Source organism: Artemia franciscana, chromosome 7 (assembly GCF_032884065.1).
Source record: "Artemia franciscana chromosome 7, ASM3288406v1, whole genome shotgun sequence".
Taxonomy (NCBI): Eukaryota; Metazoa; Arthropoda; class Branchiopoda; order Anostraca; family Artemiidae; genus Artemia; species Artemia franciscana.
In genome coordinates, this window is record NC_088869.1 from 21,428,071 (window position 1) to 21,438,681 (window position 10,611).

The 10,611-nt window shown below is 36.3% G+C and overlaps 1 protein-coding gene across 1 annotated transcript in view; it reads right to left on the minus strand.

The window, feature by feature from the left end:
- Positions 1–501: 501 nt before the first annotated feature.
- The window catches only part of LOC136028984 (serine/threonine-protein phosphatase 6 regulatory ankyrin repeat subunit A-like), a 155,783-nt gene continuing 145,673 nt past the window's right edge, over positions 502–10,611 (minus strand). The window contains exon 8 of the mRNA XM_065706981.1: positions 502–1,745. Within this exon, the coding sequence (XP_065563053.1) occupies positions 1,566–1,745 (180 nt within the window). The 3' untranslated portion in view covers positions 502–1,565. The remainder of the gene's footprint in view (positions 1,746–10,611) is intronic.

The following is a 10,611-nucleotide window of genomic DNA, read 5'->3' on the forward strand; positions in this document are numbered from 1 at the left end:
GTCCCGGTGTCCCCAGGCGTCATTTGTCTCCCGATGTCCCGGTGTGTAATTTCGTCAATCAACAAACATGACGTCAGTCGACACACAAACATGACGTCACTCGACACACACACACAGACAACTTATTTTTATATATATATATATATATATATATATATATATATATATATATATATATATATATTTATATATATATATAGATTCTTTGCTGTCCCATTGTCTGTCCATATAAATAGATTGTCAGGTTTACCAACTCTTGAACATGCAACATAATAATTGTCTATGGGAAAACAATCCCTATTCAGATCTATACTGCATTTTTCTAACGATTGCCCTTGAGCTTTGTTGATGGTGATTGCATTCCAATCGAACATTCCCTGTGTCCCTGTTGTCATTTATATCCCCCTGTGCCCGCGTCGTCATTTATATATCTCCCTGTGTCCCCAGCATCTCCCTTGTAGTTGTGTCCCCGTGTCCCGGTCGTCATTTATATTCCCAGTATCCCGGTTGTCATTTGTGTCCCAGTGTCCCAGTCTGTAATTTCTCTTTGGGCGTCCCAGTCGTCATTTATATTCCCTGTGTCGCGTTGTCCTGGTCGTCATTTGTGTCCCGGTGTCCCGGTCTGTAACTTATCTTTGAGTGTCCCGGTCGTCATTTATATCTCCCGGTCGTTATTTGTGTCCCAGTGTCTCAGTCTGTAATTTCTCTTTGAGTGTCCCGGTCGTCATTTATATTCCCTGTGTCCCGGTTTTTAGTTTTCTTTTTCTCCTTTATTTTTCATTTTTTTTCCTTTTTTATTTTTTTTCTTTTCAGTTTTTAGTTTTTTTTAGTTTTTTTTATTAGTTTTTGTTTTTTTTCTTTTTAGTTTTTTTTATAGTTTTACCTTTTTTTTAGTTTTTTTCTTTTTTAGTTTTTAGTTTTTTACTTTTTTTTTCTTTTTTTTTAGTTTTTTAGCTTTTTTAGTTTTTTTAGTATTTTCTTTTTAGTTTTTTTTTGTAGTTTTTCATCGGCACGCTTTCTTTTCTTACTGTCTCTATCAGACGCAAGTTTTTTGGCATAGACTCTTTGAGCAGCTTCCTCGGCTGTTGCCATTGTAGGTTCTTCAGTCATTTTATAATTAAACATTTTTCCGTCCACGATCTTCTTACAATTAAAAATTTGTCTTTGAACAATTTTCTTAAATGCCTTTAATGACGTCTTTTTTTAATTTTTTAGCTTTTTTAGTTTTTTTAGTATTTTCTTTTAGTTTTTTTTTGTAGTTTTTCCTCGGCACGCTTTCTTTTCTTACTTTCTCTATCAGCCGCACGTTTTTTGGCATAGACTCTTTGAGCAGCTTTCTCGGCTGTTGCCATTGTAGGTTCTTCAGTCACTTTACAATTAAACATTTTTCCGTCCACGATCTTCTTACAATAAAAAATTTGTCTTTGAACAATTTTCTTAAATACCTTTAATGACGTCATCGTCATAACAAACATGACGGCAACTAACTTCATGACGACCTGATGACATGACGTCACTCGACAGACACAAAGACAAACAACTTATAAACCTATCACAAAACGTATTTACCTGGCCACTGCCCTTGAGTCAGTTACTTTTGTTGCTGGTACGCCACCATACTCTTGAAAAAACTTGGCCAAGGCTATGTGTCCTTTTTTCAACGCTACGTCTAGCGGTGTAAGAAAAATACTTATTTCTGACCCACGCATAACGGCATTGATATCTGCATCTCTTTCTAAGAGAAGCTGAAAAATAGGAAAAAAATAATGTAAGTGGGTCCCAAACAGTGTATTAGATTTTTCTTGTGACACATTTGAGCTGACAGTACCATCAGCAATACGCCTGGAGTGCATCTAAGGTGTTTTAGGTATATAATCCGTAAGCTGTGGTTAGGCCTACTAGGTCAAAGTAGAAAATGAATATTTTTTTTTGCTTGGGATTGTATGGGTAAACTTTTTTTAAAGTACATCGTGTAAAAAAAACCTCTCCGACCACACCGTTTCTTTTTATTTACCCCTTTAAACACTTTTGAACTAAAATTCCAAAAATTTTATCATCATCATCATTCCGACGTTTCAAATAAACACCTGAGGATTCTCACACTGCCATCTCCAAAAGTACTCTTTTCACTAAATTCGTGTCTGAAAGATGCTTTAAGCAAAAATCTATTAGAAAATCCAGCGAGATATTCAATATGGTAGTCCGAAAGCTAATGTACAGAATGTGCTGCTTCTTGTGCAAGCAATAACAAACATATTGATTTGCATATTTGGAACTAGCATTATAACGCACATTAAGTGGCGTTTTCATGTTTCACCTAGCAAAGTAATAAATAAGTTGTAAACTTATAAGTTGTAATAAGTTTTAATAAGTTTGTGAATAATATAGTTTGTAAATAAAGTTTGTAAGTAATAAAGTTTGTAAATAAAGTTTGTAAATAATAAATTTGTAAGTTTGTATATATTTAAGTTTGTAAGTTTATAAATAAGTTGTAATAATTTGTATAAGTTGTAATAAGTTGTATAAGTGGTAATAAGTTGTAATAAGTTTGTAAATAATATAGTTTGTAAATAAAGTTTGTAAATAAAGTTTGTAAATAATAAAGTTTGTAAATAAAGTTTGTAGTTAATAAGTTTGTAATTTAGTATATATATAAGTTTGTAAGTTTGTAAATAAGTTTTAATAAGTTGTATAAGTTGTAATAAGTTGTAAACTTTTGACAAAGCCACAGCTCCCTTTTAATGCTAATTTTGGTATTATTTAACATTATGTGCCAACTGATAAAGAGAAAGAGTTATAAATACCTAAAACTAGCAAGATTATTAAATTTTTGTCCATATACTAGGACTATATAGCCTACAGACACGAGAGTTTGGGTAGGAAGCTGGAAAATAGATAGAATGTAAGCTACTATGCGAGTAAATGACCATAAGACATAAAAGTCACTAATCGTGCTACTAGTAAACCGATTACGAAGCTACCATTTTGTTTGTAAAACACACTAGTACCACATCAACAATAAACTTGAAACTTGCCGGAGGTATCAAACAGTTCGTGGTAACGAACTGTAGTAAGGAGCGACCCGGCTCAATAGTAACCAAAACTCTAAATAATGGAATTTTGACACCAATACCTACATAAAAAGAATCGCATTTTAATGCTGATTTTGAATATATAAGTTTCATCAAGTTTAGTCTTACCCATCAAAAGTTACGAGCCTGAGAAAATTTGCGTTATTTTAGAAAATAGGGGGAAACGCCCCCTAGAAGTCATAGAATCTTGACGAAAATCACACCATCAGATTCAGCGTATCAGAAAACCCTGCTGAAGAAGTTTCAAGCTCTTATCTACAAAAATGTGGAATTTTTTATTTTTTGCCAGAAGGCAGATCACGGATGCGTGTTTATTTTTTTTGTTTTCTTGTTTTTTTTTGTTTGTTTTTTCCCAGGGGTGATCGTATCGACCCAGTTGTCCTAGGATGTTGCAAGAGGGCTCATTCTAACGGAAATAAAAAGTTCTAGTGCCCTTTTTAAGTGACCAAAAAAATTGGAGGGCACCTAGGCCCCCTCCCACGCTAATTATTTTCCCAAAGTCAACGGATCAAAATTCTGAGATAGCCATTTTATTCAGCGTAGTCGACGAACCTTATAACTATGTCTTTTGGGACGAATTACTCCCCCACAGTCCCCATGGGAGGGGCAACAAGTTACAAACTTTGACCAGTGCTTACATATAGCAATGGTTATTGGGAAGTGTACAGGCGTTTTCAGGAGGATTTTTTTGGTTGGGGGAGGGGTTGAGAAGAGGGGGATATGCGTGGGGAACTTTCCATCGATAATTTGTCATGGGGGAAGAAAATCTCCATGAAGGGAGCGCAGGATTTACTAGCATTATTTAAAAAAAAAAAAACAATGAAAAAATAAATATGAAAAAGTTCTTTCAGCTGGAAGTAAGGAGCAGCATTAAAACTTAAAACGAACAGAAATTATTACCCATTTGAGGGCTCACCTCCTCCTAATACATCGCTCTTTACGCTAAAGTATTTTTAGTAATTTCAACTATTTATTCTACGGCTTTTGTGATTCTGGGGTCATTCTTAATGAATTGGGACAAAATTTAAGCTTTAGTGTAAAGAGCCAGGATCTGACAAGGGGGCAAGCCCCCTCATATATGTAATAAAAATATGAGAATACAAAAGTTCTTTACGTAAGCTAATTTATAAGTTACGTAAATCTTTTACTAATAAAAATATTCGTAAAAAATTAAAATTCTAGTTGCCTTTTTAATTAACCAAAAAATCAGAGGGCAACTAGGCTTTCTCCCCCGCTCTTTTTTTCTCAAAATCATTTGATCAAAATTATGAGAAAGCCATTTAGCCAAAAAAAAAAAAAAAAAAAAAAAAAAAAAAATGCAAATTTTGTTTTAATTATTCGTCTGCGGAGAGCCAAAATCAAAACATGCATTGATTCAAAAACGTTCAGAAATTAAATAAAAAAAAAACAAGTTTTTTTAACTGAAAGTAAGGAGCGACATTAAAACTTAAAACGACCAGAAATTACTTCGTATATGAAAGAGGCTGTTTCCTCATCAACGCCCCGCTCTTTACGCTAAAGTTTTTTACTCTTTTAAAAAGAAGAATTGAGAGAAAGAGTCAATCTTTAGCGTAAAGAGCGGGGCGTTGATGAGGAAGCAGCCTCTTTCATATACGAAGTAATTTCTGGTCGTTTTAAGTTTTAATGTCGCTCCTTACTTTCAGTTAAAAAAACTTGTTTTTTTTATTTAATCTTCTACATAAAACATCTCATTACATGCTTAGAAAATAATTAGCATCAAATTAGTACATAAATCTTATTTTCAAAAAGAAAGAAACAGATAGACCTTATGAAAATCATTTAAAACAAAATTTCAAGAACATCAGTCTCGATATGGGCAAATGTTTTTGTTCCAGCAATAGGTAGAGCCTAGTAATAAGCCCGTTTTAACCAAAATTGAACACCAGGTTTTTGGGGAGACTGTCAGGTGACAAACATTTCCTAAGCAACACTGTTTAGTAAAGAGTAATTTCCGTTCAAATAGCCTGAATTACTGAATAGTAATTTGTAATTACGAATTAAAATTGGAATAATTTCCAAATAAAAAGGTGGAGACCTCTCAAAATAAGATTAAATTGGCAAAAAATTACACTATTAAAATCACACTTGGTGAAGGCCATAATCTGGAAAATAAGAGTCATCAATCTTGAACATCAAGGGAAATTATGTTTCCATGAGTGGTACCGATATATCTACTTTACTTCCGCTTTTTCTCTAGAGGTGATTCTTCAAAAGTAGCAGCCGTAAAAATTTGGGAGAGGGATAGTTAAAAAAAAGAAGAAATATACAGCGCTGTTTTTAAGCAGCAAAGGAGGTCGTGTCACATAAAAAGTGACATGTTGTACAGAAGACCATCAGTTTTGGTCCAAATAGGGCGAAAGAGGCAAAACTTCTGGATTCTGAGATAGCCAACCAATACTTCATAGTCATCAACCAATACTAAACCTTCAACTATTAGTTTACAGTCCTCCATCTTGAAAACATAGAAAAGTCGTAGTTTAGCACAGGTAACGCGGCTATTATGTGTGTGTGCGTTGTTTTTTAGTTCTTTTCCAGCAAGGAATCATACCGAGCCTGAGCTTATCGATTATCATGAGGGGGCTAATCAAAACGAATATTAGAATTTGAATACCTCTTTTAGGTCATGAAAGAGTTCTCCCCGCAGCAAAGTGCCAATTTTGCGACAAAATAACAATTTTGGCGAAATTTGACGGTAGTGAGGGGGTAGTTTCAAACCGTCAGATAGAGGGTATGCTATTGAAGCTAATAACCCCTCAAGACCTTATAACGTGCATCGGGGTCTTATGAAATACTAGCTGTTGGGGTGGCGCTTCACGCCACCACAACACCTAGTTGGTGGGGGTGCTTCGCGCCCCCCTAAAGCCCCCCCGCGCGCGTAAGTCGTTACGCGCCATATTAGTTACGCGCCATTGTAGTTGTGTCCCTATGTCCCACCTGTGAAGATATATATATATATATATATATATATATATATATATATATATATATATATATATATATATATATATATATATATGTTTTTAACTACGTAAAACTTGCGAATATACAACATTCTTTGTTGTCCCAATGTCTGTGCATATAAATAGATTGTCAGGTTTACCGACTCTTGAACATGCAACATATAATGGTCCATGGGAAAACAATCCGTATTCAGATCTATACCTCATGATTCTAATGATTGCCCTTGAGCTTTGTTGATGGTGATTGCTAATCGACCATTCCCTGTGTCGCCGTCGTCATTTATATATCCCCCTGTGCTCCCCGGCGTCCCCGTTGTAGTTGTGTCCCTGTGTCCCGGTCGTCATTTATATTCCCTGTGTCCCGGTCGTCATTTGTGTCCCGGTGTCCCAGTCTGTGATTTCTCTTCGAGTGTCCCGGGCGTCATTTATATTCCTTGTGTCCCGGTGTCCCGGTCTGTATATACATTCGTTTTTGAATTGGTCTTTTTTTTTAGTTTTTAGTTTTTTACCTTTTTTTTAGTTATACCTCATGATTCTAATGATTGCCCTTGAGCTTTGTTGATGGTGATTGCTAATCGAACATTCCCTGTGTCCCCGTCGTCATTTATATATCCCCCTGTGCCCCCCGGCGTCCCCGTTGTAGTTGTGTCCCTGTGTCCCGGTCGTCATTTATATTCCCTGTGTCCCGGTCGTCATTTGTATCCCGGTGTCCCGGTCTGTATATACATTCGTTTTTGAAATGGTATATGATGAAATAAATTTTTGTATTTTTCCCCTTTTTTCTTTTTAGTTTTTTTTTATTTTTATTTTTTAGTTTTGTTTTTCTCCTTTATTTTTCATTTTTTTTCCTTTTTTTCCTTATTTTTTTTCCTTTTTTTCTTTTTTTTTCTTTTTTAGTTTTTTTAGTTTTTTATCTTTTTAGTTTTTTTTATTAGTTTTAGTTTTTTTTCTTTTTAGTTTTTTTTGTAGTTTTTACCTTTTTTTTAGTTTTTTTAGTTTTTTTTACTTATGTCCTGGTCGTCATTTATACTCCCTGTGTCCCGGTCGTCATTTGTGTCCCGGTGCTTTGTTGATGGTGATTGCTAATCGAACATTCCTTGTGTCCCGGTCGCTTTCTCTTTGAGTGTCCCCCCGGTCGTCATTTATATTCCCTATGTGCCGGTGTCCCGGTCGTCATTTGTGTCCCGATGTCCCGGTCTGTAATTTCGTCAGTCGAAAACATGACGTCAGTCAACACCCAAACATGACGTCACCCCACAGACCCACACACACACAGACAACTTATTTATATATATATAGACTACTAGCTGTTGGGGTGGCCCTTCGCGCCCCCCCAAAGCCCCCCGCGCTCGTAAGTCGTTACGCGCCATATTAGTTACGCGCCATTGTAGTTGTGTCCCTGTGTCCCATCTGTGAATATAGATAGATTTATATATGTGTTTCAAACTACGTAAAAATTGCGAATATACAACATTCTTGGCTTTCCCACTGTCTGTGCATATACAAAGCCGTATGTACTAATAATGACATCATATGCAAACGCTCTTTTTACAAACAATCAAACATGCATACACACAACTCGTTTTTATATAGATAGATAGATAGATAGATACAATACAAATTAACTGCGTAAAACTTGCGAATATACAACATTCTTCGCTGTCCAATTGTCGCTGCATATAAATAGATTGTCAGGTTTACTGACCCTCGAACATGCAACGTACAATTGTCCATATGAAAAACAATCAGTATTAAGATCTATACCACATTTTTCTAATGATTGACCTTGAGCTTTGTTAATGGTGATTGCAAATGCTAATCGAATTGGAAATTGCAATCTTTTAAATTGAAAAGGCAGATCCGTTGGAGTCATGGGAGTGCGAGGAATAAGAACAGCCTCACCCTCAAAAGGCCCTGTCAAGATTGTGGCCTCTATTAGGTTTTCCATTGTTTTTTTTTTTACGGCAAGTCGCGTGCCATTGCAAAGCTTTGGTGGGTTGATATTTCTTAAAAGTATTATTGGTACGCCTATTTTTAGTTGTAGCACCTGAAAGATCCACGGAATTTAAAAATTCAGATGGATAATTAACCGCTTCATTTGGTTTCAAAACTGTGTCGACTGACTTGTAAAGGACTGCCTGGTCTCGAATCTTGGTCAAAACAATATTGTTGATTTCGTGGATGTCTATATTTTTGGGTGCGAGAATTGCTCTTTCACTTAGCCATTTATTATTTTTATAATTTTTTAGAATATTCGGAAATATTTTTTCAATCAATTCATTTTTGGACGTCACTAAATTACAGAAATCAGCAGGTAGTTGTATACGTCCTGAAATTGAGTCTAAGGGGAGCTTTCCGTTTCCAATTGCCAGCAATGGATCTGAAAATGTTTGACCAGAGTCATCGTTTTGCAATCGGACACGCATATTTGTAGTTAATTTTAATGTTTTTACGTGTGCCCATAAATTAGAATTTTTCAGGCAAGCATTCATTTCGTCTGCAGGAGTTGATCTAGGTATTATAGGTAATGTTTGCCTGGAATCTCCCGCAAGCAATATTAATGTGCTGCCAAAGGGTTTCGACTTCCCTTGCAAATCTTTCAAGCATTGATCCAGAGCCTCGAGCGATTTTTTGTGTGCCATTGTGCACTCATCCCAAAAAATAAGTTTGCATTGCTGCAATACTTTACCCATCCCAGATGATTTGGAAATATTGCACGTGGGAGTTTCTGTAGAATGCAAATTCAGAGGCAATTTCAAAGCGGAATGAGCAGTTCTTCCACCAGGCAGCAATGTTGCGGCTATTCCGGACGACGCAATTGCCAACGCTATATCATTTTTGATCGAGTTGATGCCAGAATCAGTTTTATCACAAACATTTTACCAGTACCTCCTGGCGCATCCAAAAAGAAAATTTCTCCAACGTTGTTATCGACACAATGCATTATCGTATCATAAATGTCTTTTTGTTCCGACGTTAACTCGGAAATGTTATTTTGTACATACGACAATAGATCACTCGTACTGTAACTTTGTTCACGATCCAATTCTATACATGTCGAAACAGCAGCGATACGGTTAGGTGAAGGCATTCCCAAATCCTGAAGAGGTTTGTTTGCCATACGTACGCACAAATCTTCTATAATAACTAAAGTGTAGTTATAAATTTCTGATGTAAAATCAAAAGTCATATCTGACGTCTCTAACTGTTTTCGATGGAGTATATCTTCGGACATTTTTGACTTATATTTTTCCCGTAACTCTGTAGGAGGTGATGGAGAGCAAGTTGTTAAAATGACGCCAAACAATGCACGAATTTGACTTGGGGTTGACATTTCGCACGCGTCATTGATGCAGTTATCCCAGTGTTGGTCATTCTCCAATAAATTCAGAGCTTGGCATGCACTACGGTAAGTGTCATGTATAGTACCGTTTACAGTTCTCAAATACTCAAAGGATGTCGGACCGGATACATTCACCAAAAGCAGGCGTAGAAAGAAGCATTCATGTTGATTGGGGTTAACGGTGTAGAGTCTTCCTATCGTGGTATCTTTGAAGATGGTAGGTTGGCCGTCGACTGACTTACCCTGTTTTCGACGTTCAAATACTTTATTTTTAGTATTCCGCGTGTAATACGAAGGCACTTCAGAATACAGCAGTTTTTTTTTGCAAAAGAATCATTTTGCAAAGCGAAAAGAAAGCGGTTAACTTTGTGTCCGGTGGATTCAGGGCTCTTTGTTGCACGTTGGTTTCCGAGAAATAAACACGTTGACCATTCTTTAAATGTACCGCTAAGTGAACTACAGCTGGACTACGTTCACGTATCGGAAATGAAAGAATTCGCCAAACAGCTTCATTACTGCTTATGTATCTTCCAGCCTGATATTGTACAATTTCGTCGATATCTTTGATTTCGGGCTGCAGGCCAAAAACTGCCATGTCACTGCCTTTGTTGACGTATTTACATATGTATTTGATTGCCTTTACGGAGGTACAGTATTCAACGTTTATGTGTGCATTAAATGTTTTTGATAATAATGGGGAATCTGGAACAACCCACTGGTTATCTACTTCGATGGTGGTACCGTTACGCTTCTTTATTATTGCTGTTTTAACCGCCATCTTCAGTAGATCTTCTTCTATATTGTGGGTAACCATCATTGCCAGTAATTGTGTTGGATACTAAAAGTCGAGGATATTGCTTTGTGCACCTTCCTTTGGCCATGCATGGTGAATCTTCATTCAGTGCACCGCAAGGTCCATGTGTCATATTTTTTACAATAATATCATGTAACCCCTTATCGACATTTTCATCAGGTATTTCAGCGGAAATCACATCATCAATTTCGTTCGAAGTAATTTTTTTATGTAGCCAGATTAGTATATGTGCGTGTGGCAAACCTCGTTTTTGCCATTCCACTGAGTACATCCAACATCGCACTGACCCAAACAGTTCAAGTTTTACTATGTAGTTTATCAGTGATTTCAAGTTTTGCCGGAAGTCACGGGCCGTAATGTCATGTCTATGAACCGCCGATT